We start from the raw sequence: 26,939 nt of genomic DNA on the forward strand, positions 1-26,939 counted from the left end.
GAAGAGATAGTATCCAGCTGTTAAGGGAGCAAAGGTTTATTCTTTGGTCAACGAATTACAACAGCTAGTCAGGAAAAAAAAAAAAAAAAAAAAAAAAAAGACCTGCAAGGAAAAAAGGAAAACACCTGCCTTCTACTACTCTGGTAGCACTAATTACCATCAAAGGTTGTTTAACAGGTGAATGGAACCTAGGCTTAATTTTAAAAATATCTATTTTAAATATGAGTAAATATGAAACTGTCTGGGGGAGACATACCACCTTCCAGGGTTTTCAGACCACTCATAAGCATTAACGGGTTAATTTTAAATATTACAAGACTATTACAAGTTTCTTCTCTAATTGCCTGACTCCAGGAAATACAGCTTTAAAAATAAATGTAAGACCTGCATCGAAAGCACAGACATTGCCAAAGGCTCAGTTACAAACTGGCACAGAAATCTTCCTTACTCCTTGCTTAATATTAGGTATCACAAAGAATCTTCTTTAGAGGCATGAGTTTCAGAGATGCATTGCTTGCCAGCCTCTAAATCAGCAAAGACAAAATCCGACAAGCCAGTGGAGAGGCTCCTATTAATGCCAATGGTTGTGAAGAAGGTTATAGAAGCCTGAATAGCATAAAATGCCACATGGTTTAAATTGACTTCCTGAGTGGTCAGCAGTCTTGAAAACTGGGAGTGGAAGAACAATGGATATCTTGTATTTTCTGAGATGTAGATATTTATGTTATTTTATCCATCTATCAAAACCAGTAGCTGAAAAGATCCACTGAAAAGTGTCCATTGTGCTATGGTACTGGCTTTGTCTAAATATCATATCCTTCTTTATTTACAAAGATGTAGATAAACACCAGCTGACAAACTTTTTTTTTTTTTTTCCATTATCATTATGAGATTCTTATATGATACTCATCACTAATATCTGAGCAACGCTCAGCAGTGCTTCCAACAAGACTGATGTCTGTTATAAAATTTGCCTGTTATTCTCTCCCTTTGGGGAGAAACTCGAGCAGTAGAGCTTTTCCTATTTTAACTCTATACTCTGTGCACACAAACGCCTTGCATGTATTGCATGCTTTTGTCAGAGATGACAGATCAGCTGTACCATGCCTGACCCTTGGAGATGATCCCCTGTCCAGTAAGGGTTCATTGCACTGCTCCAGTTAGGTCCCAGAGAAGGGATTATCCTTCACATGGATGTATTTTCCATTTCTGATGCAAAGTTCTACTCTGGTTAAAAATAATATTTTTTTTAAAAAAAAATGCTGCACATCATGGTCAATCCTGAGATAAAGAACCTTTATGTAGATTCTAGTCACATCCTATGTGATGCAGCGTCCAAATTGTTGACAGTAACCTGTGTGGCTGAGGAGATATGTTCTGTGCTTTGTAGCAGTGGTAATTCCCTAACAAAGACATTCTGCAGCCCAGAATAATTGGTATTATTACATCAAATTGAGAGTGTATCTCCTATGCAAACAGAGATAGTAAGAAATATCAGTAACACATATTATTGACCCTGGTTATTATCAGCAAGCTGCCTTGGGACAGTGCTAAGCTGCTGGGCAGACAGACCAGCTATGGATACAAACACCTCTCACAAAAGGATAGAGAGCCTTACTCTACAAGAAATCATTCTCTAACTGCTAACTTGTGTCTTTAGGTTTGTGTCTCCTTTTTCAGATACTCACTGAACCACTGTAGCGTGACACAGATAGGCAACAGATGGATTTTCATATACTCTGCAAAATGTTGTCACCTGATTTTATGCCATCTGGTTAACTGTATAATCTGCAAACATTGCACAAAAATGGTGGTAAAGACACAAAGAGAGCTGACCACAGAAGAGCACAGAAGAAGGAGCTCCAGAAGGCAAGACACAGTTCTTATCATTGTACTCTGTCTGCATTCAGAAAGGACACACAAAGGTTCTCTAGCTGGTGAAACATCATCTCAGAGTCCTGAGTACTGTCTGTCCAGGCCCCTTATATCCGAATAGAGAATAGATCAATGCCTGCTCCTCCACTCCCCCTCATGAGGAAGCTGTAGACCATGATAGGTCTCCCCTCAGCCTCCTTTTCTCCAGGCTGAACAGGCCAAGTGACCTCAGCTGCTCCTCATATGTCTTCCCCTTCACCATCTTGTAGCCCTTTTCTGGACACTGTCCAATAGTTTCACATCCTTTTTGTACACACAGTACTTGAGGTGAGGCCACACCAGCGCAGAGCAGAGCGGGACAATCCCTTGTCTTCCCTTGAGGGACTAGATGGGTGATCTTATCATAAAAGGGAATCAAGTTTGTTAAACAGGACCTACCCCTTGTGAAACCATGTTGCCTGAGACCTGCGACTACACTGTCCCCCAGGTGAGCTTCAGTAACTCTCAGGATAATTTTCTCCATAATTTTACCAGGCACTGACCTGAGACTGACAGGCCTGTAGTTACCAGGGTCTTCTTTCTTGCCCTCCTTGAAAACTGGCACAACATTTGCCAGCTTCCAGTCAAGTGGGACCTCTCCAGATTCACAAGACTGTTGAAAAATAATTGTGAGAGGTCCCATGAATAGGGAATGTAAAGTTATGATAGACTTTCACTGGGCACTCCTGCATGCAGGACGCTCAACATTGCCATCACAAATAAAATAGCTTCACAGAAGATCCTGTCTGAAAAAAATATTGAGATTTTTCCTCACAGGCAGGCACGGGAGGAACGAGCTTCCTGCAGCACTGGGCACCTCCCCTCCCACACAGTCCTGTCCCCATTCAGAAATGTCTCCTCCAAAGCACTGTGCTGGCACTGCAGGCACACGGACCTGGCCAGGGGGAGGCCCCATCCCACCACTGGCATGGCCACCAGCACCCAGCCGCCACTGCCACTGAGGCACTGAGGCCAGCGCCAGTGGAGCTGACCTGTCTCATTGGGTGTCACATGAGGAGCACAGCGTCCACAGGCTACATCACCCAAATTTCTTTCCGCAGATGGCCCGAGGGGGCTCCCACAGGCTGTGCAAAGGGAGCCCGAGGAGCTCTGGCACTCAGGCAACGCCAGGGCCTGTGGGACTGAGGTCAGGGGACTGACTGACTGACGCCAGGGGACTGAGGTCAGGGTTAGGGGGCCTGTGGCAGGGCGGGGCTGCAGGTGACACCACAGAGGACGTGTCACAATGCAGGGGCTGCTTTTAAGGCAGCAGCAGGCAGCACTGCTTCAGTTTGGCCTGAGCCATTGGCGAGGTGAGTGAAGCAGCAGGGGAAGGCTGGGCTGGGCCAGGGCTGGGGCTCCTACCCAACCCCAGGGGCCTGCGGCTCCTGCCCAGCTCCCTCAGCCGCCAGCGAGCTCCAACCCAGACCCACTGACCCGCTTCTCTCTCAACTCTTTCAGACCATGGTTTCGGTAATTTTCTTCGCTCTGACATTCCTGGGCTTAATCCATAGCCCACAGAAGGTCAGCGAAGAACTAGATGTGGCTACAAATGAGCACATCTGGCAGCGTGCAGAAGAGCTGCAAGTGCGCATGATGCAGCTGCTGCTGGAAATGGAGCAGAGGGACCAGGAGCACAGCTGGGCTCATGTGAGAGCCCTGCTCCTATCTGTGCAGCAGCACTGGCAGTTCTGGGCCCTGACCGGACAGCTTGTCTTGTTCTTTGTGTTCTGCCGCATGCTCATAAAATTGTGCCGTGAGCTGGGCAGCAGAAACAAGAAGGGCATCTCTGCAAGCAAGGAAGATGACGACACTGAGGAAGACCCCAATGATATTTTGGATGCCTGCAGATTTGTCAGTGGGTACCTGCAATGGCCAGTGAAGAACCTGGAAGAAACATGCAAGCTCGTGGAGGAACTGGTGGACAAGCTTCTCTGCGTCTGCCAGACGCTTCCCAGGAATAAGTTTGTGCCGCGGCTGCAGCCACCCATTGGACTGGGCAGCACCTTCAGTCCCATTGAGAACGACACCATCTACCACCTACTCGTGCCCCTGAACCCACCCCCTGGGCACGCCTTCCACCTGGAGCTGGGCACTGAAGGGGAGACGCTGGCAAGGAACTCCTGCCTCCACGTGGAGCTGCAGTGCATGTGCACACGGGAGCGGCTGCTGGGAGACGTGGTGTGCTTCCTCCACCATCCTGAGGATGAGCTGAGACATCAGGACCCGAACCTACTGGACACCCTCTGCAGCGGCTCCTACTTGGATGTGCAGAAAATGGCAAAGTGGTTCCAGGAGCTGGTGACAGAAGCCTGGGTGGCAATGCCCCAGTCATCCCAACTGCAGCTAACGGTGCTGCCCTCCACCCGCTTCTGCGTGCTCAAGCTGACCAATGCCTCCAAGGAAACCCTCACCATTGAGATCATGTTTGGGGTAAAGCAGGACAACTCAGACACCTTCCTGACCTTCGAGTAAGCAGAGGCCATCATTAGCAGCAGCATGAGGTGGCCACAGAGCTGCGCTGTGCCAGAGATGTACTTCTTCAGGAAACAGCTAGGCATGCTCGGCACACCTTCCACCTCAGACATCTGCAGCTCTGTGTCTGTATCCTGTTAAATGCCAACTTTGCCACCTGTGCCTTGAAGACAGCTGTCACGCACGTCCTGACAACCATCTCTGTGGGAAGCATGCACAGGAGGGATTTCCAGCCCCACACCAGTGATGATCACGGTGGCTACTGACACCCTGCTTGCCACATGCCCCAGAGCTGAGCACGCTGGCCATGGAGAAGATGCTGCTCTGTGGCAGTGGGAATTGCTCCTGCATGTCCTCTCCACAGCAAAACCACCCCTGGGGGAGGCACACTCCATGCAGCTGAAGAGGCCGCTGCAAGGAGGCTTGAAGCAGAGACTCCTCTTTCCACCTGGACAGTGACTACCTGGGCTCCTGGGGAGTGTCCATTCACTCCAGGAGCTTTGACCTCTGCAAAAATTTGTTGAGAAGGTGCTCCTCATCTGCAAAACATTGTTATATTTGTTATAAATGTTATTAAAAAAATGTTATTGTTAAATATTTGTTATAAATTTGTTATATTTCACCCTATTTGGATTCAATCTTTTCCCCCTACCACTGGTACTGGAGAACCCATCTCTCTTCAGTAAGCATGGGGTGCTGCGGTGGTTTTACCGTGCTAGGCAGCTGAACACCACAACCGCTCTCTCACTCCCCCTCCTCAGATGAGGAGGGGAAGAAGTAAAGGAAAGAACAACTCACGGGCTGAGATAAGGATGATTTAATTAAAGAGAATATATATATATATATGTATATATATATTATTAAGGAAATATTATTATTAATTCAACTAAAGGGAAAAAAGGGAAAGGGGAAGAGGGGGGAAGGGAATAACAAAACAAAACAAGTAAAGGCTATGTGGAAGTGCAGAGGAAATAAATTACTCTCTACTTCCCACAAATGAGTGATGCTTGACCACGTCCTTGAAGTAGGGCCTCAACACACGTAGCCGGTGTTCAGGAGGAGGACAGACATTTTCACGAGAGCCCACCCCTCCCCTCTTCTGCCTTTTTCCACCTTTTATTGCTGAGTGTGACATCATATGGTATGGAATATCCCTTTGGTTGGCTTAGGTCAGCTGCCCTGATGATGTTTCTTTCTCACTGATGTCCTGATGCTGTGCCAGCACTGCTCAGCAGCAGACACAACACCGGTGTGATACCACTGCTGTTCTAGCTACAGGTGCAGAGTGCAGCACTGTATGGGCTGCTGCAGGGAAAGTTAACATCCCAGCCAGACCCAGTACAAGTGCCTTAAAGTTAAAGGTGGCAGCACTGATAACCAGATGAGAGAACTGTCTTGACCAACAGTCGTGAAAATACCTAATCATATATTATCCTCCAGAAGTTGGGCATTTGCTACACTTTAGGATATTGACATTTAGCTAACTGAGCACCTGCACCTCAGCTGCTTTCATAAGTACAGGTTTGTGCTGCACTGAATCACAGAGTGGTTGATGTTGGAAGAGACACTCAGAGATCGCCTAGTCCAACCCCCCTGCTCAAGCAGGGTCACCTAGAGCATGTTACACAGGATGGCATCCAGGCAGGTTTCGAATATCTCCAGAGAAGGAGACTGCACAACCTCTCTGAGCAGCCTGTTCCAGTGCTCTGTCCCCCTTACCGTGAAGAAGTTCTTCCTCATAAGGTGATAAAACCTCCTGTGGTTCAAACCCCCACTAGTTTCAGTCCTGTCAGCCCAGTGCAGCAGGTTCATATCTGTCACTGTATGACTATATAGACAGTCATTGCCTTCTTATACTTGAGTCCTTTATTTTGGGAAGAATTTGTTGCCTTAGAGTGAAGGTCTGTTCAAGAGTCATAGAAATAATATGTCTTCATGCCAAGAAAAAATTCAGTTCTGTCAATATGTCTGTTCCAAGACACAGAAATCGTTATTCCAGAAATGCTTCACTTTGGCATGCCTGTTAACTCTCTTTTCCTTTTTTTTTTTTTTTTTTTCTTCTTTTACTTCATTTATATTAAAAAGAATCCATGCATCTTAAATGAATTAGGTAAGTACATTCAAAATGAAATAGATTTACAATCCAAAAGTGATTTATATTTCATTACAGGTTGGAAGTTTGAAGAAATGAATATCATCAGGAACAAAGTATCAAGATCCGTCTCTGTACTATATATATATATATTTAATATACATTTTTTTTTCATATCCTGAGACTGTACCTCAAAGACTCCAGGAAACGAGGTCTGAACCTCCAACCATGATGTGTATTTTCCAGGTATCCATCCTGACAGGAAAGGCCTTGGTTAATTGAAAAACACCAGGGTGCTGAGAAGAGGAACTGCCATTTCATGGTTAACTACACTGAAACACTGCTGTCCATCCAGCAGGCAACAGGGATGCTTTGTTATGTTAAGGCTTTGTCTTCTAAGACTGAATATTATCTTTTCAGCAGCTCTGAATCATGAAAGTTCTTTGTCTGATACTTGCAGGGTACTGGAAACTCTGAGACCTCTGGTCTGCTCCCCAGGGTAATGCTGCATTCATTTTAGAAGAAGCTGGAATTTATTTCTCACTAATTTTTATCATTACCACCCTCTACACACACAAACACCGGTGTAAGTGTTACAGATTGTGACCTGAATTTGAGGAGTGAAAGGACTGATAAGCATTTGATTCAGCCCTGTGATTGGTAAGGACTTACCTTGATCCTTGTTTTATAACACATCATTGCCAGAATCATAACATTATGAAGCCAGTGTTTCACCTTCTTTGTGCCCTCTATTCCCTCCCAGACTCCAAAAGTTACTTATCCTGTGAACACAGTATGTTTTTCTGTTGGTGGTGGTTGGTTTTGTTTGTTTTTGTTTTTAAGTTAGGAAATCCATCAAATAGATTTTGAAATGCTTTAAGAAAAAAGGTGCAGAAGAATTGCTTCTGACAGAACCAGACAAATCAATTAATTGATCTCTGGCAGCCAGGGATAATTTTATTTCCTACTCTATTAAGAAAAATCAGAACCAGTCAGCCAATTTCACTAGAGAAAATATCTGTCACCAGTTATTAAGTGGAACATGATGGAGAGAATTAGGACAGAAAACTTTAAAATGTGAGGGGTTTTTTGTTTGTTTGTTTTGGTTTGGTTTGTTTTTCTTTTTCCAGAAGTTGCATAACTTATTACTCAACCTTTACAAGTATGGCATCAAACATCACTGCAAATCCTTTGGTTCAACCAAAGAAAAGGTTCTTTCTTCCCCTACAGCAGTACCTACTGCATTTAACCTTTGATGTCTATAAATGTTATGTTTATGCTTCAGAAAAAGATAAATTTAATAACTGACCAAAGTGAACAACACAGTAACACATAATTTGCTCATGACAGTTTCTGTTATATATGCCACACACATAAAACCATAACAAATATTTACAAAAGCTCCTGGTTACTGCTGTATCAGAGTGTCTTTACAATATTAACCACTCATACAGGTTACAAAACAGTAGATTCAGATCCTAAAACAATGATTCAAATCTCACAAGGTAGAATTCAGTTAGATTAAGGAGTTTCAATTTCTCATGGCAAGGAAGAGATGGCAGCTGGCTCTGTGTGCTTACACAATGCAAAATAGATTCCAGAGCAATCAAAAATAGAACCAGAACCATTACAGAAAGCCTAACATTTTAAAGCCCTTTGACTCTGTGGCTTAAGGCCAGCAGACCATGTTCTTAATCAAGTTTGATTATTAACCATCACATAACAGCTCCTGAAGGGCTGATTTTCCCGGGAATCTTTAACTAAATCTTGATTATTTATACATGCTATAATTTGATGACCCACAAGGATCATCGAGTCCAACTCCTGGCTCCACACAGCATGACCCAAAAATCAGACCATGTGTCTGAGAGTGTTGTCCAAATGCTCCTTGAACTCTGTCAGGCTCGGTGCCATGACCACTTCCCCTCAGGAGTCTATCCCAGTGCTTGACCACCTCTGGGTGCAGAACCTTTCCCTAATCCCCAGCCTGACCCTCCCCTGTCCCAGCTCCATGCCGTTCCCTCCGGTCCTGTCGCTGTCCCCAGAGAGCAGAGCTCAGCGCCTGCCCCTCCGCTCCCCTCATGAGGGAGCTGCAGGCTGCCATGAGGCCTCCCTTCAGTCTGCTTTTCTCTAGGCCAAGTGTTCATAACCCTGTGACTTCAGCCACTCCTGAATGCCTTCCCCTCTAGATCCTTCACCATCTTGCTTACCTTTCTTTGGACACTCTAGTAGTTTTATCTCTTTCTTGTATTGTGGTGCCCAAATCTGTACACAGTACACGAGGTGAGGCCGCACCAGCGCAGAGCAGAGCAGGACAATCTTCCCTTGACTGGCTAGCAATACCGTACCTGATGCACCCCAGGATACAGTTGGCCCTCTTGGCTTCCAGAACATTTCTTTGGGTCATATTCAGCTTACCATTAGCCAGAACCTTCAGATCCTATTCTGCAGGGCTGCTCTCCAGCCTCTTGTCCCCTAGTCTGTATCTAGGGTTTTCCTGTCCCAGGTGCAGGATCTGGCACTTGCTTGTTAAATTTCATGCTATTGGTGATCACCCAGCCCTCTAGTTTGTCAAGATCTCTCTTCAAGGCCACTCTACCCTCGACAGAGTCAACAGAACCTGCTAATTTATTATCATCTGCAAACTTCCTCAGTATACCTTTTAGTTCTACACCCAAGTATTTTTTAAGAAAACATTGAAGAGAACTGGCCCTAAAATGGAGCCCTGGGGAACCCAGCCACCAGCCTGATGTAACCCTGTTTGCTCTAGCCCTTTGAGTCCAACACATCAGCCAATTGTTCACCCATTGTATTAAGCATTTTATCTAGCTTATGCTGGACATTTTGTCCAAAAGGACACTGTGAGAAACAGTACTGAAAGCTTCAATTAAACAAACAAACAAACAAACAAACAAAACCAAAAGAATATTGCGTTTCCACATATTGTGTTTCTGTTCATTTTAGCTCCACAGCTATCCTGATGGACAACCTTTCACAAATCACCTTTCTAGCCTTCGGCGAGACAGGACGACATTGACTTAATTTGCAAGGCATTCAGAAAAGAAAAACACTAGTTAAAAAGAGAGTTCCCATTATTATTACTTCTACCCCCCTCTCATCTGGAGAGACTGTTTGTCAATCCAAGATACCCCAGATGTCCACAGTGAATATATACAATGGCAGTAGGACAAAAATAAAAATTGTGCCCAAGTTAAAATGAAATTTGGCAAACTCATTTACTCCTTTTCTTCATACTCTCATGCTGCAGTGCTATGGGCCACAGAGTAGATGAAGCCAACCAGAGGATATTGATTGGCAGATATGAGATGCAGTAAAGGATTGTATTGGAAATGTGAACAGTAAAACTATGGAAGGAAAGCAAATAAGCAATGCAGGATACATAGAAAAAAGAATACTATAAACAAATTAATGCAGTACAACCTATAGTAGTGCATAGTACTATATGCAATAATAATGCAGTATAACCTATAGTACTATGTTTAGAATAATTAATCAGTAAAGCCGGGTAAGTGCCAGCGGGGAAAAAAAGTAAGGTAATTAGGGACTCATTAGTGTCCCTAATTAGAATATATTCTCTGTGTTAGTACTAGGCTTACCCCCACAACTTTGATCTGACTGTCAAAGCCAAAGAAAGCATTTTATAGAAATTTCTGAATGCCAGAGCAGGCCCATATGAAAACAAACAAGCAAACCAACCAAACAACCAACCAAAACAAACACACAAAAAAACAGGCAGCTCATCACACAGCAACATAGAATCATAGAATCATCTAGGTTGGAAGAGACCTCCAAGATCACCTAGTCCAACCACTGACCTAACACTAACAAGTCCTCCACTAAACCATATCACTAAGCTCTACATCTACATCTAAACGTCTTCTAAAGACATCCAGGGATGGTGACTCAAACACTTCCCTGGGCAGCCCATTCCAATGCCTAACAATCCTTTCAGTAAAGTTCTTCCTAATTTCCAACATGAGATATAGGAAAATTCCTGGCTAACATCTGAACCTCCTACCATCTAAGTCCAAACAAATTACTGAAGCCACATATGTGTGCAGATTTTCAAACGTGAGGATGATCAAATACATAACACTGACCACCAGAAGCCAAGTTTAATATTTATAGCTAGGTTAGTCTCCTAAGGTAATGAGCATGATAGTACACAGGAGTCTTCTTTTATAACTCAGATAAACTAAACACCTCAAAAACAGAGCTTCTTTTTTATTATTATTATTATTTTTTCCCTATTAAACACATATACTTGTTATAGTCAGAATGCTTGAACAGAATGACAGATGCCAGCTGTTAAAATACAGACGTGTTTCCTTTATTCACGTTCATGGCATCTTTACCACACAGTTCATCACAGTAAAAACAAATAATGAAAAGCCTATATCCAGATGGAAACAGCTTTAACTAATCCATCACAATACCTGAAACAATTCCGTAGTTTTGTTAGTAGAAATGAAGCTGGACAGATCAGCTGTGAACTACCCCTATACAAAACTAAGGCATGAAAGAGAATATCTAGTGTGCTGTATACATCAGTCCTCCTAGACAAAAGAGAATAATATTCAGCAAGATCCACTGTTGTCCATTCTTCTGACCCATCTGGGTCTTCTGGTCTCCTCAAAAAGTATTTCAGTATTATATCTTTTCCTCACAGAAAAACAGCTGTGGGGTCCAACATGCAAGCAGAACAATAACTCATGTTTGGTTAGGCTTCTCCATTTAAGAGCCACTGAGTTATTAAAAAAGCTATCAGGAAGAGTGGTGCAAAAGAATAGGGGCAAAATTTTGAGTAAACCAGAAGTTGTACATGTTCTTCTAACTTAAAGAGATGTGAAAATACAATGTGTCCATTAGAACTAGAAATTTAGGCAAATTTGAATACTCATGTTCCTCTCTGAAATCGTGGAATTCAGTTAAATTTCAGTAAAAGAATTAAAATAATACTCTCTGGATTTATTACCGTAAAATGAACATGTTTTCACTACAGTCCAATGTAGCTATCATTTGGCAGAGACTCAACACCAGTCCAGAAACATTTAAAGCATCTATTGTGCTTATGTCTGAAAAGAGCTTAAAATAATCTGGAGCATTACACTATTGTATTACCAAAACAAGTCAGTCACTGACTTTATTGTGAAAGTAATGTACATTGACCTTCCTTGACGGCAATGAAAACGTAATGATGTCCTTCCTGCCATGGAGATTGCATGAAATGAAACTACATTTGGCAGAAAACAATCTGTTGTGGATTTGAACTGTTTTCTGTAAACAACTCTTCTGTAATCAGCTGCAAATTAATGGAAATACCAACTCACCCTCTCTGGAAAAGGTCCACATTATGGAATTTGTGTAGCTCCACAGAAAACTCGACCGTTCCCTGGACCTCAGACATGATTTTTTCAGGTCATCACCTAAACAACACATATAAACAGGAATTATAAACATTGAAAGTATTTTGCTTAACAAATCCTCAACCATATTACTACACTTTGTTTGGCACTTGGGGTTCATGCAAAGCTCACTGAAATTGATTGGAATGTTTCCAGTTATTTCATTGAGCTCCATCTTCAGGAAGACTTGCTAAAAGCAAGATCAAAGCAGTAATTAAGAGAGGTAAAATGTCTAATTAGGCCTGAGGACAGAATGATAATATTATGGAAAGTACAAGAAGAGGCAAAAAGTAAATAACATATTATGTGCAAGAATCTCAAAGCAAATTTTAATTAACTGTTGTACTACTCTTGTATGGGAAATTGATTTTTTCATCCCATTTTATCAAATGGCAGATATCCAGGGGCAGCACAGCTCATTTCTGCTAAACCACAGGCCAAAAAGACAAAACCCTGAGACAGATGAGAGTAGAATTCAGAATTCTCGTGCTTTTGACCCTTTTTGTGACTTAACTAAAATCCTGGAAGGGAAGTTTCTGAGGGAATATGAATAATTTAAAGAATAATGAATGAAAAAGATTCTTCTAAAGAAAACGTTGACAATCAAAGCATCTAATAGGCCATGACAGCCAGATCAAGATTTTGAAGCATTGCAACCATTTACAGATTATATATATATATATATTTATATATATATATATGTACAGTTCATTGAATCAGAGAATAATTCAGGTTGGAAGGGAGCTCAGGAGGACATACCTTACTCAAGGAAGTTTTGCCAAAGTAAGTTTCCAAACCATGACTATTTAATATACTAGTGTAAACCCTTGACATTTCCTTAATTGCAGCAGAGCCAAGCTAAGGGTTTTTAGAGGTTTTAAAGGGATTTTGCAATTTCCATTTACCCTTTCCTCCTTTTCTCCCTGAAAGTTTTCTTCTGGCAAGCTGCAAACTGTAAGCTGTCTGGAAATCGTCTGTGGCATTGTTGACAAGACAGCCATCAGATTTGCTTAATTAGCACAGTTCAGAAGCATCATTTGGTAGCTTTTTCACAGCAGCCAAGTGCAATCTCTGAGGATGACCCATGTTATGACTATTAATAATTCCCCTATCAGAGACACTTGGGTCTCTAAGGGGACACTGAGCTCAGATTGCAAATGGAAGAATTTCTCCATACATGCTAACCTGTAATTTCCATGGCACTCAAAGATTTGACCATTGTCTACAATGAAACAGGAATGAAGAAGAGTTTGATGCATGAAGGTCTGAGATAAGCACTGGGCTGTAGCTTTCTGATAAGTCTCTGTGCTGTATCCTGACTAGTAATTTTCCAACTGACTGGCTTATTACACTGATTATTTTAAACTATGTTTTCTTTCTGGTTGTCCTTTCAAACACTACCAGTTTCAAAATTAGCTATTTCAGAGTTAAAACGTTGTTTTTTTCATCCACCCTCCTCAAAACCAAGCATTAGAGATGTTGACTCTCGAATGACAAGAATGCAACACAGGATGTATGCAATATTTGTAATATATGTCTATAGCTGCTAAGCTACCCATCTGATATACCTCCAAGGTAAGAAACTCTAAAGCTTGGTGCCAGGGTATGATTTTGGAGCAGTGAAGGAAAACTCTTCTAAGCCCTTCTAAAAAGTGAAAGTAAAATGCTATCATTTGGCCAAATACATGTAATTCTTAGCCTGCATATTTATTTTTTTCCATTTAAACAGGCATGAGACTAATCCTTTCTGGCTTTGCCTTTCTGCACAGCCTGAAGGAATTGTATACTGTTTATAGGGCATGTATATCACATATTCACCTGGTAATGTGTGTGATAGTCTTGTCTGAGCATATAGCATCAAAGCAAGGCAGACTGTGTGGGGGATGAGAAAATCACACAACACCAAGTGATACTCTGACAAAGTATTAAGCCTTGAGGAGAGTGCTAATTGGAAGAATTACCTCTGGGTAAATCTGCATCTTGTGCTCAGACATACTTCCCTAGACCGAAAGCTCAGGATCAAAGGAAACTGTGTGCTTTTGAAGACACCAATTTAAAGAGACTTGTGAATCGGTGGCCAGACAGTTCAGACCAGGACCAATATTTTCAAAGACAGAAAGAATGCCATGAGGCTAAGGTTACTTAGGATGAATGAAAAATTAAAGATTAAATACATGCAGTTCTTCACTACATTTACTTTTTATTTTGCATGCTTTGTACCTTTTCATAACAAATATGGAAAAAAATATCTCAGGACCAAAAGAAAAAATAAAAATGAAATAAAAAGTTTCTGTAGCTTAATTTCCCTTACAGATCACCAGAATGAAAGGCAAAATGGCTGCCATACCATGTTAGACATCCATCCACTCCACAGAAAAAAAGAGAGGCTCAGAGCATATCAATCTACATCTGAAGGCTAGAGGGACAGAGCCCCCACCAGCCAGACCTGGCATCTCAGGACACATCTGACAATCACTAGAAGTGGTCTCTGGCACACCTGCTCATCATGACACTTAGCAAGGTTCAAAGAAAAATTGCACAGAGCCATTGGCAACATGCTTCAATGAAAAAGCTACACAATAAGACAAAACAGCTGCAGGAATCCCAGATGGAGAAAACACAAGTGCTTCAAATGATGCGCCGAGTTTTCACTGCTGTACCACATTGCTCTTAAGAAGAAGCTGATCACAGCCCTTCAAAATCCAGGGCATGTGAAGGACCTCTGACTACCCCGTACTGATCTCCATGGGGAATAACCTCGGGCTATAAATAGAGGAGTAGATGGTAAAAATAATACTGAAGTGAAAACATTTAAAACACAATAAGGACTGTTGCCAGAACCAAAGTATCATCAATTTAATAAGAAGAAGTTTAAAGAAAAATGCAGAGGTGATCCTTGGTAAGGGTTTAGTACATTGGCTCTTCTAAAATATCATATTTTTTTTTAAGTTAAACCCTTTGTATTTTCCAGGAGACTTAAGAAGACACAAGTAAAACTCTATAGAAAGCTAAAAAAAAACTATATGGGAAGTGTTTTGGCCATATGCTTCTGTAAAAGCAGTGCCCATGATCAGACTTGTCACTTCCAGAGAAATGAATTGCTTTGTCAGGCACTGCCATCATTGCTGGTTGTACTGCACTGTCCTACAGGCACCGATTTTATCAGTCAGGTCCCCGCTTTGAAAGCCTGTCCTTCCAACAAGAGTTGGTGTCCTAGCAAAAGACAATCGATTTCATTTGTCATTTTACTTGTAGCAAGGAGACATTAACTGAGAATCAGAATCCTTTATACAAATAAAGCCCTATAAAAATCTATATATTTAAAGATTGGAGTGTTCTTTTAAAGGAAGACTTGATTTTATACTCTTCATTTCATTGTTTTTTTTTCTAAAGATAACTTCTGGATCGGAGATTTTTCAGCATATGATACTGGTTAAACTACAATGGCTTTATTTATCTTTATCCTCCATTGCTCTCAGCAATCTTTTTGAGTCATAGTGATTGTGCTAATGACGTTTTAGAGATAGCCGACTGACCGAGCCCTCTGACAGCAGATGGATATTGGTTACATACCACAAACTCTCAATTGTTACACATCTTGAAGCTAAAAAGGAGTCTGAAAATTACCTGCTGAGGCAGCAATCAGCATCAACCCAACCAAAGGGAGGAGAGAAAGGCGAGACAGGGACAGGGCTGGGTGGAAATAAGGACAGGACACTACATACTCTGACAATCTATGAACTTTCTAGCATTTGTGCAATTACCTCTTAATGAAAAATAAACCAGACATTTATTTACTGCTTTCACAATTCTTGTCCATCTTTATCACAGAAGCCAGAGGAAAAAAAAAAAAAAAAAGGAAAAATAAAATAAATAAATAAAAAAACACACGCACACCAAGGACAAAAGAACAAAACACCATGTGATAAAGGCAATGACTCATAAACCTAGAAACATTCATTTAGGAGAATAAAGCTGCCTCTCAGGAAACACGGCACATACTATCTCCAGGATAGAACCGTTTTCCTTACTGCCTTTAAAGCATCTTTTACTTTATTGTGATTTTTTTCAGAAGCTGGTATTTGTTGCTACCTGTGCATTCTCTGTCTGTCTCTCTCTTTCACTCTTTTTTTTTTTTTTAAATTATTATTTTAAAGAGTTCCTTGATCAAATGTTTAGAATATAGTCATGAACCCACAGTAAGATAACATTATTCTCCTCTCCACAAATGCCTTCTGTAAAAATCTAAGTAAGGGACAAAGTAACTCAGGAAAAGGAAGATTGTAAACACAATCTCGTACAAGTAAACTCTGAGACTAAAGCAGTAGCAGAAGTTCACACTAGACCAAGTCTTTTTTTTTTTTAAAAAAAAAATGTTTAATTAAATCACTCCATTGTTCACCTTCATGCAGTTGAAAAGGATCCCAGTTCTTAAGGCAACAATTGCATCTCAGTAGCCTCCTCTGAGCATACATGAATCGCTTGAGTCAAAGCAGTCACAAGTGTCAGTAAGACCTTTCACTACGGCATTGCCAGCAACTGTTCTCCAGTTCACAGTACCCATCGCTTTTGTCTGCCAGAGCATCAATGAAATGGCAGAGATGACCTTCAGCAAAACAATGATTTCAAAAGGTAACACCTCATTTTGTTAAAATAAACACATCTGGCTATTCTCTTCCAAGATTGTGTGTGATAGCAAGATATCTCCTTTAGACTTTTAAAAAGAACCAATCTAAATACAATATGAAAATGCACCAGGAAATGACAAGGCTTGTTTAGCAAAGCTATTAAATAAGTAATTATAGTATTTCATATTTTAGCCCCATTCTTTTTAAGGAGGGGGAGTAAGAGAGCATCATGGTGGAGCTTAGCTAGTCCTAAGTATGAAACCACCATACTTGGTCCAAATCACTGACATAACAGGGACTAGGACCTGATGAGCATTATATTTTTTAGACTAGTTAGGCTAAAGGTGGCCTTCTTTTTCATTCAGGATGCTTCTTATTGTCATTAAACAATTTGTTTTGTTTCCCCAACACTACTGAGGCTAAATAAATACTGGAATGTGAAGTTTTTACTCAACTTTTTATAAAACTTTATTCCTGCCACATGACTGTCAGCCATGGGACAACCATTGACAGTTATAGTTTTACATCAGAAAAGTGATTCAAGCATGAGTTTATGCCCCTCTGACGTCTTGAATTAGTAAAATTCATTTTACTATAGCTCAGTCAACAAGGTAGAGCATTTACCCTGGGTAGAGGGAGGCCAATGAAACATGTGAGCCCTCAAGAGATGCCTTTTGCCACAGCTTTAACAGTAACAAACAATTGCTGCCTGGTACCCAGTCTCCCACATTCATGCACAAACACTGCAACAGATTGATAAAACATCCACACTAAATGAGATGCAGACGGTGTCTTACTCAATATATGGCCTCACTCAACAATATGTTATTAAGTTGAAAGTGAAGAATATATGCAATAAAATCTGCATAGATGATGCATATACCCAATTTAGAACCCAACCATAATGCTCATTAATTTGTTCTCTAACACACTTAAAAAGCTGAAACTCTTGGGTCACTGCCTGTTTGTGATTTTTTTCTGTTTATTTTGGTATGTATTATCATTTAGGACTCTGATGTCAAGTCTCCCTCAGAAAACGTGTTATTCTTATCCATGAGAAACCTTCTAATGCTCTGTTTAAACATGGAACTATCAGGAATTACTCTGTAAGATCTCTGGTTTTTACAGTGATCTAACATTAACTAGAATAGCTTACAGAATGAGATAGTATCACAGCACAAGCCAGCAATAAGCCCTTGCAGCTATTTTGCCAAGGTTTTTAGTTTTCCAGACTGTTGTAATCCTTTGGATTGTTTTTTCTTCAATATGTCAGCAAAAGTAGAGACTTGTGATACAGGTATAAACAAATGCAAGGCACATGGTGTTAACCAAACATAGCCATTAAACCTATACTTTTTTTTTTCAACACATAAGCATTTAGTCTGGTTCAAAATGTTAAAGACTAATTTCTTTTTGTGCTGCAGAGAGCTACCTTAGTTTGGATGCAAGCCCTGAAAATAATATTCCAATGTTAAAAAAATAAAATAATTTAAAAAATACCAAGTCTGCTGTTTAATATTCCTGGGAAAATCAATATCCACAGTTTTGTCAGATGCATTAGACATATGTTCATAAACAGTGCAACATCATGAATCACTTTTGCCGAGGTTCGTTGATTTCTACCACCAAAATGTTATGAGTTAGAGATGCAGAAGACAGATAATAAATGATCCTTTAAAAATGACTCATAACCCAAAGAGTATTCAAAGGGGAGCAAATAAGAAAGGAGCCGTTTTATTTATGTTTGTTTAGTTGCTGTTTTTTCACTTACAAGCTCCGCTATGTCTTTTGCCAGCTGGAATTCACAAAGTAGCAGTGGTACCTAGTTCATTGGCTCACACTGCAGAGCAGGGTAAATACTTGTTCAACCCTCAGCAACATAATTAGAGTATTATGAGAAAAAAACAGGGGCATCCCATAGTCAAGAACCTTTGCTCTGTATCAATAATTTCAAATATATGGGTCACATAGCCATGGGTATAAACAGGGTGTAGCCCAAAGATCCAAAGGAAGTCACTTAGGAAAACAAGCCAACAACTCACTTGAATTTCTCTCGTTTTTTTTTTTTTTTTTTTTTTTTTTTTTGTGTGACCAATCCACACTGCAGAATTTCAATCCACACTGAAGAATTTGTACAGGTCAGCAAACCCACGAAGGCTGAAAAGCAATGGTCTAGATTACACCCTTCATAGATTGTTCATTTCAAGGGTGTTTGGATGGAGGAATAAATCTACTAGGGAAAAACAAAAATACCAGGTTGTGCCAGAGGATTTGTACGGCAGAACTGAACCAGGGCCAGAATAAATGTCAGGTGCCAGTAGGCTGCTCTTATGAGATATAAAGCCTTTGAGCTATTAGACAGGATTAAATGTGAACACAGCTGTGCAAATTTAGGTCAGATCAGTCGACAAAAAGAATGAAGATCAACCTCGATTTGTCCTCTGTAAGCACGTGCCTGTCAGGACACCAGATCTGAGTTCAGCTCAGCACAAATCACTATCTGCTTGCACAGTTAATAATAACCTGCTGTTGGGATTGTGCACAAAATGAAACAGCAGGGAAAATTCAGGCAACAGAGCAGGCAGAGCAAAACAGAAGGAAAAAGGAGATAATAAAAACTTTCACCTGGACTAGCTTCCCACTGTTGCATAATCCTCTCCTCACCATACCTCTCCTGCCTTTTCCTTCCCCACCTTGTATCTCTTCTTTTCGAATTCCAAAATAAAAAAGGGGTTTTAAAGATTTATGCACAACTCGGAGCCCCAAATCCAAACTCCTAAGAACATCATCATCATCAATCTTCAGCAGTTCCCACTGTTCACCTAAATCTTTTTTCTTTTTCATTTTTTTTTTTTTTCCACCCCAGAATTCCTTTTGTGCCTTTTAGAACCATAAAATACAAGAAAAAGCAGTAAGTTATTTGAAGCCTGATTAGGACACTTAGGCACTTATCCGTCATTCTCATGCTTGAGTATGGTCCTCTACTTAATAAAAGAAGCTATGTTCTTCTCAGTCTGTTTTTTTTTTTTTTTTTTTGGTTTAAACAGGAAATTAGAGCTCTTTCAGACACAGACCGTATATTATTCTCCTGTACTTGTGAAACAGTCAAAAAGGATTTGTTTATTTTTAAGTTCTACTCAAGTTCATATGTGACTGTTCTCCAAACTGTATGGGCATAGGTCTATACGAAGTCCTTGGGAGTATATCAGGATGTTTGACCTCATTCAAATCTTAGCAACACCTACAGGACAGATCTGTCTGTCTTCTAAAGAGGCCACATCTGGGCAGGACAAACAAGTTGACTGAGATTCTCCTTGGAAAAACATTCATAATCATGTGCTATAGGGCAGGAAAGGTGATGCAAGGAGCTGGATGAGAAGCATCTTCTTGTTGAGCTATTGAGCCATGTGGCTGCCTGATGCATGAGTCAAGGAACTATCTTGAGGACAAACTGTTATGTCAATAGAGCTATTGCCAAAGAATCCAAGTGCGTAACAGAGCTTCTTGAATGTCACCACAATGCTACTGACAGTCTTGTATGGAAAGGCTAATGAATTATGTGTTCCTTGGCACTGTTCTGACTGCATTTTCATTTCTGGTCATGAAAAAATTCATGCTACTGTCTAAATGAGCTGTAAACTCAGTTGTCCTTGTCAGATTTTAAGTGCTTATATTGCATTTTACCTTATCAAATTCACTCTAGAGTTTCACTTGAAAAGTGATATTCCCCTTCACATGTTCTGAGGACATCTAAGTAAGATATAAGAGCAAGGAACTCCTCTGCAGATTGAAAAGGAAAGACTCATTGCAGGAAGGGTGGTGCTGAATAAGACAGCCTGATCTGCTCCCTGCATGACAGCTAGTCCCACTAAGAAAAGAGGATGAGTGATAGCAGTAGAAGGCTCTCTTCTGAGAGGTACAGAGGCACCTATCTGCTGACCCAATCCAGTCTTGAAAGAAGCCTGCTACTTACCAGGGACTCCTGTAAGGGATGTCACCAAGAAACTGCCAGGCCTTGTGCAGCCTAAGGACTATTATCCACTGCTGCTGTTTCATGAGGGGACCAATGATGCAGCCAGAAGCAGTCTATGGGGGTTCAAGAAGGATTATACAAAGACCTGAGAGCAGCAGTAAAGGACTCAGGAGTGCAGGTATTTTTTTCATCAGTCCTCCTGGTCAAAGGGAAGGGGATAAAAAGGGACAGTCGAAGCTGGAAAGTCAACAAATGGTTACAGGACTGCTGCCACAGAGAGGGCTTTGGCTATTTAGACCTCATTCTCACCAACACGGAGGCTGAGGTATTCAATGATCTTTTTGCCTCAGTCTATATAGGCCCAGGGAACTACAGGCCAGTCAGTCTTACCTCTGTGCCTAGCAAGGCCATGGAACAGATCAACCTGAGAAAACTCCAAAGGCACACAGAAAATAAGGACATAGTGACAGCCAACATGGCTTCACGGAGGGCAGATCTGCCTAACAAATCTAGTGGCGTTCTATGGTGGGGTTGCAGTATTGTTGGATAGGGGAAGAGAAACTGACATCATCTGCCTGGACCTGTGCAAAGCATTCGACACTGTCCCCCATGAGATCCTTGTCTCTAAATGGAAGAGATATGGATTTGATGGATGGACCACTCGTAGGGAGCTAAAACTGACTTGCTCAAGTGTAGCCCTGGGATCCAAATCCACATCCAGTCAGATGAATGTCGTTCATAGCAAGATTGAACGTATAATAAGAACAATAAGAACGGGATTTTGACTATCTAGAGAATCACAGGTGGAAAGGGTGAGAATAGCAGAATGTATGTGTCTGCATAGATGCACTTATAGCATGTATTTAAGCAGAGAGAGATAAAGGATCCCAGGAAAGAAGATGGGTCTCTGTGCTGGTAAAAGGAAATCTATAGGTGTTTGAGAAGTCAGGTTCTCATAAAGCCTGTTTTTATGTCTTGATTTCTTGACTTAAGATCTGATCAAATAAAGGCTCTTAACACAACCTTTTTTATTTAATTAACTTCTCTGAAATTACTAATAAAGTCAACATTGACACCTGTCTTAATGTTTCCCATGGAATCAGAGGAATTATTGATGCTCATAAGGAGCTTTGAATTGCATATTTGCATTGCTGGACCAAAAGACAACAGCACAGCAGGCAGTGTTGTGGTCTCACACACTGAGCAAGACAAGAACATTGGAAGGTTGGCAAGCAGTCACGGATCAGATTGTTGCCACCAAAAATGCTCACAGGCTGGGAGAGTGTGGGGAGAAGATAAGGATGGTGGAGAAAGAATTGGACAGAGAGGGACCATCAGAGGAGCATCAGAAGAACTTATGGTCCTGGTACAGCTGGAAGAGGGAATACTTTCAGCACAGAAATTATAACAGTGTGATATTGTACTTTCAGCATCACAAAGAAATAAATAATGTATTTTTTTATATACATCCGCAGTTTTAAAATATTCAACAGATTTCATGAGAACTTTGAAACGTGTATTCCAAAGGACATTTGCTGCTATAGAAATAAAAATCTGTAGGCCAGTTTCCATCACAATAGTTCTTTGGACAGGCAGTAACTGGAATGTGGTAGAGGAAGAACAGGTGTTGGTTGAGAGCATCATGATATAAATATATGCAATAAAATATGCAGAGCCATAATCAGAATGTTGACTTGTTTTAAGTGCTTGGGGCCATGTTGATATAAATAACTGCACCAGGTTTTGCTGTAGAGCAAAAGCTAAATTAAGTGGTTTACAAACAGAGGAAAAGGTTGATTTATTTGTCACGGCACTACTTGATCTCTGGCAAAGAAGAAAAGGGCCAAGTGAGCCACTGCTATACATGGGACTAACAAAACAGGGCCTGAAATACAGCTGCTGAATCAGCTGCAGACTAAGCTAGCAGAGTCTATCAAAACAAGAGAAAAAACATCTATTTCTCAAATTCAGGCCAGCATCTTGGTAAACATCACCAGAAGGATGGCTCTGCACAGCTAGGCTGTAATTTTTCGTGGAGACCTTGGCTCTTATTCCAGCCTCTCAGTGCAGCTGTCCCTCACGCTTTGCCTGACAAATCTTCTGTCGCACCGTAAGCACATTGCTCAGTCATCTCATGGAGCTAATGACCCTTCTCAAATCCATAAGGGGTTGTAAGATGGATGCTGAGCTCTTGTGTTTCAATTGGAGAAGGAGCTGGATTTCCCTTTGAAGTGCTAAGGACGCTGGCAACCCATCCCATGGTGTGAATCAGTTAATTCTCCAAAGCATGTAAGTGTTGTGTTTGAAGTTGTTGTCCTTAACACACTTACTTGAGTGGGTGCACAGTGAACAGTGCCTGGAGAGGAAGGAGATAACAAGATAAAGCTAACCAACTCTAGGCTGTTAATTTTCCTGCAATCCTCTTTTCCTGTGCCCAATTACTTTTAGACAAGGAAGTCGCAGGGGGCAACACAGACAGGGAGATTTCTAGAAGGGCAGCAATTGATCTGCCAGTACCTCCATCCTGCCATGCCTCCCTGGTGTCACTTGAAGTTCTGCTTTCCTTGCAAAGGGGAAATTAAAATTGCAGCTGCTCAGCAATACTCATTTGTGACCAAGGAATGAACTATCCTGGAGGGAAGAAGGTCAAACTGGAAAATGGGTTAAACTGTCTGTGAGCAGGAAGGCCAGAGGCAGAAAGACTTCATGTAAGCAGTAAAATTTCCCTTGCTGATGAGGAAAGAAAGGCTTCAGCATTGTTGTGCAGCAATCCTGGAATGCATGGGCTCAGGAGCCACCTTTGGTGAGCAGAACTGGTGCTGGAGCGTGAACCAAAAACTGGGCTGAGGTGCCTGATACTGATGCTCACAGAACTGGTGCAGGTGCAAGTGGAGGAATTGGGCAGCAACGTATCTTGGCAGCCTCCCTGTAGATCTGCTTATGGTGGTGGGTCTCTGTCCAATGCATTGTTCATTTCATCTTTTCATATTTAAGCACAAACGCGTGCTTAACTCGCCTCAAGGGGTACAATAAAAATTCCCTAACAATTGATTAAGTGTGAGCAGACTCGGTGCCCGTGGCATGCTGCAGATGTACATAAACCAGCAATAACCTGCACGTTTCTGATGCAGATAGCAGTCTGGTGACAGCAGCACAGCATGCAGAGCAGGAAAACGCGCTCTTTTTCTGCAGTGTCTTTTCAGCCGGCACTGAACTACATACTGCCACAATTTACATTGGCACCAGTGTCCAAATGAGCTGGTTTCAAACAATCAAGGCCCTATACACTGAAATTATAGGGACTGTCATTCAGACATAGTCCTCAGCTTGCAAGGGTCTTAGCAGATGGCAGCAGGAGATGCCTCTTGCCAAAATCAGACAGAACTGTGTTGCTAACAGCTCTACACCCAGGCAAGAATCTCCCGCTGAGGCGTGGGCAGTGGAGAAACTTTCCCCTTTCAAATGGGGCTTCTGAGGTCGTGTTGCTTTCTGAAGAGGGTTCACTGCACTAGTGGCTGGCTGAGACCAGAGCTGTTCAGCACACACACTGGGACCCTCTAGGTTCACTAAGGACAGAAAGTTTAATATGGCTCTTTCACAGAATCACAGAATGGCTGAGGTTGGAAGGTTGAAAAAAAAAAATGGAAAAGTATAATTTTGCTTGGAAAAAGAAATAATGAAATCAAAAGGTTTCCTGCTAGACCTTTTCTTTGTGTGGGATAATCACAGCAAAATGAAGTGAATCACCCAGCACCATGTACTCACTGAGACCAAACTGCAGCCAGCAAAAGTATCCTTTCTATTTCTCTGATCCTATTTCACTAATGGAATGCAGTTCCCGAAACAAGAATATCTTGATGAAAATATCTATCACCACAAACATCTTGTACAGTATTGTGGTTCCAGTATCACAAACCAAGCTACTGTGCTGAAAAACAAAACAAACCAGCTCCTTGTACTCCAGGCCAGGAATTCGGTAAGAAAAGAACACCGAGTCAGGGCAAGAGAGGTTATCTGTGGGCAGAGGAAATTTCATTGCCCAGGCAGAAACTGGGACAGCAGTTCAGATTAAGCAATTCTTATTCAGAGCAGGAATCTTTAGCAAACACAGAGAAGCAGCTAAGGTTTTAGTTTTATGCCAAACTGAAATACAATACTATTCCTCTGGCACACTGTGACTTGTCAGGTCGTTTGCTTACTAGTTTGAACTACCAAGTCATTTTGAAAGTCATTGACATTACTTCCGAAGTAACTGAATTTGCTGCAGAGGACTAGCCTCCACATCCTGACCCTGATAAATTTTTGAGCTCTTAGTATTTATAAACCACATGGAGAACATTCAAGATCTCTTAAGAGTGAAGACTCCTCTTAAGAGAGGCGCTAACAGCTTCTGGAGCAAGATGAGACATGAATGCAGGGCACAGATCAAGCATCAACAATAAGACAAGCAGAGGGTTTTTCTTCAGTCTCCAAATAAGAAGGCAAGGTGTACATGAAATTGAAGTCAAGAGGATGCAGTTATCCGTAAAGTTATAAGCAAAAGTAGGTGCATCAACATCTAAGTAAAAGTCCCCATCATGTGAATATTCCTTTTCAGGCATACTTAGCACAGATGTCTGCACTGTTCCTGCTGATTTTTCATAGCCTCATTCTTGGTAACAGATGAATCATTCCTGGTGTCCCATGATCAAAAACTTAATTCCCATTGTTTTTAATTCTTATAAAACACAATGAAAATGTATGGCACACAAATCCAGTAAATTTAGTGGATTTCCTATGACCTCATTTTACCTCGGTTGTATAGGATCTATCTGAAGTTAACATTTTGCATGTTTTCTTCAGAAGCATTATTTGGTTGGCAGAACTTACAACAGAAGTGATGATGGGCCAGCAGGGTTGAAACTAGTTTCATGTTTGCATTTTGCTCTTTTAGATACCAGCTTGCTGTGCAAACAAACAAAGCCTCCAAGGTCTTTTTATTACCTTTTCAGGAGCAATGGCATTTTCACTTCTCATCTTGACCCCTGAAAATTTATATCCACATAAACTACTTTGAGAAAAAAGGTAATTTGGGGTATTTTGCAGACAAACCAGAATGTCATGTTGCTACTATTTTCTCCCATGACACTAGATAAGGAAAAAAAAGCTCTATTTTTCAATACCTATTAGGGTCCTCGGGAGAAATTCCAATGCCTAAACATAGCGATATCATTCATAGGTATAAAATAAGACATCTACAAACAACTGGAGGTTGACCCATGATGTAGGGGAGTTCTGCTGCCTTTTGAAGCAGCAGTTGAAGAGCAGATGAGACATCCTAAAGCCTTTCAAATGGCATCACACACATAGTTAGGCAACAATCTTTTCTCTAAAGTCTACAAATGAAAAAAAGATAGACAGTGATTGAGCTTACCCTGAAACAGTCACCCAGCTGAACTCATTCCACCTTTAGTGACTGCATCTCTTTTGGTTGTAAAGGGAGCTTAAACACTTTGACCTATATATATTTTGTGTGCTCTAACACCTAAATGTAGGTGTCTCGCTGTGGGAATGCATTCCATTCTCAAAGTGAAATTCATCTCACCTATTCTAGGTATTTACATTGTGTACAGCTACATATGGGTTGCTTGTCTAGCAAAGTGAAGAAAAAAAGGAGCAGGCACATTTAGAAAGAGATTCCTTTGACCCATTTTTCTACATCCATTTTACACTGAAATGAGTCACACCCTTTATCTCCACAGACTAGCATGAGAGTCTCGGTGTTCATCTCTGGTGTACACTTCTTAAAAACAGATGAGAAACCCCACTTCTGTGAAAGTGGGTAGAGATCAAGAACTCGACACCTGACTCTCAGAAATATCGCTAAACATCTATACCTATCTTTAGGTACCTAAGATGCATTTGAAACTAGAAATTTTAGATTGATATATCTCACTGCTCTCCAAAAAACACACACACAAAAAAAACACTATTTCTAAGCATCTAAATAGAACTTTAAACTACAGACAGTATGTTTCACACTGAACAATAAATAGAAGGCTTTAAAAATTGATCCAAAACTTTGATGTAGGGGCTTCATCTATGAATATCAGTTCATAGAATCACAAAATAGCTTGGGTGGAAGGGACCTTAAAGGTCATCTAGTTCCAATGCTTCTACCATGGGCAGGGACACCTCCCACCAGACCAGGTTGCCCAAAGCCCCATCCAGCCTGGCTTGGGCACCTCCAGGAATGGGGTATCCACAGCTTCCCGGGCAGCCTGTGCCAGTGTCTCACCACTCTCATAGTAAAGAACTTCTTCCTAATATCTAATCTAAATCTTCATTTTTTTATTATTTTTTTTTTAGTTTAAAACCATTACCCTGTGTCCTACCATTATCTGCCTGTTAAAAAAAAATAAAAATCACTCTCCATTTTGTTATAAGCCCTC

General features: G+C 41.2%; 1 protein-coding gene across 4 annotated transcripts in view; it reads right to left on the bottom strand.

Annotated features, from left to right (window-relative positions):
* Nucleotides 1-26,939, bottom strand: part of FAM135B (family with sequence similarity 135 member B) — a 200,597-nt gene that overhangs the window by 127,971 nt on the left and 45,687 nt on the right. For 3 of the 4 annotated variants that reach the window (XM_035318375.1, XM_035318374.1, XM_035318372.1), the window contains exon 2: nucleotides 11,833-11,928. In XM_035318375.1, the coding sequence (XP_035174266.1) occupies nucleotides 11,833-11,909 (77 nt within the window). In that variant the 5' untranslated portion in view covers nucleotides 11,910-11,928. Of the gene's footprint in view, nucleotides 1-11,832; nucleotides 11,929-18,577; nucleotides 18,602-26,939 lie in introns of those variants that run through there. The other variant, XM_035318373.1, reaches the window with a different exon arrangement.

This window comes from Oxyura jamaicensis, chromosome 2, assembly GCF_011077185.1.
Source record: "Oxyura jamaicensis isolate SHBP4307 breed ruddy duck chromosome 2, BPBGC_Ojam_1.0, whole genome shotgun sequence".
Classification (NCBI taxonomy): domain Eukaryota; kingdom Metazoa; phylum Chordata; class Aves; order Anseriformes; family Anatidae; genus Oxyura; species Oxyura jamaicensis.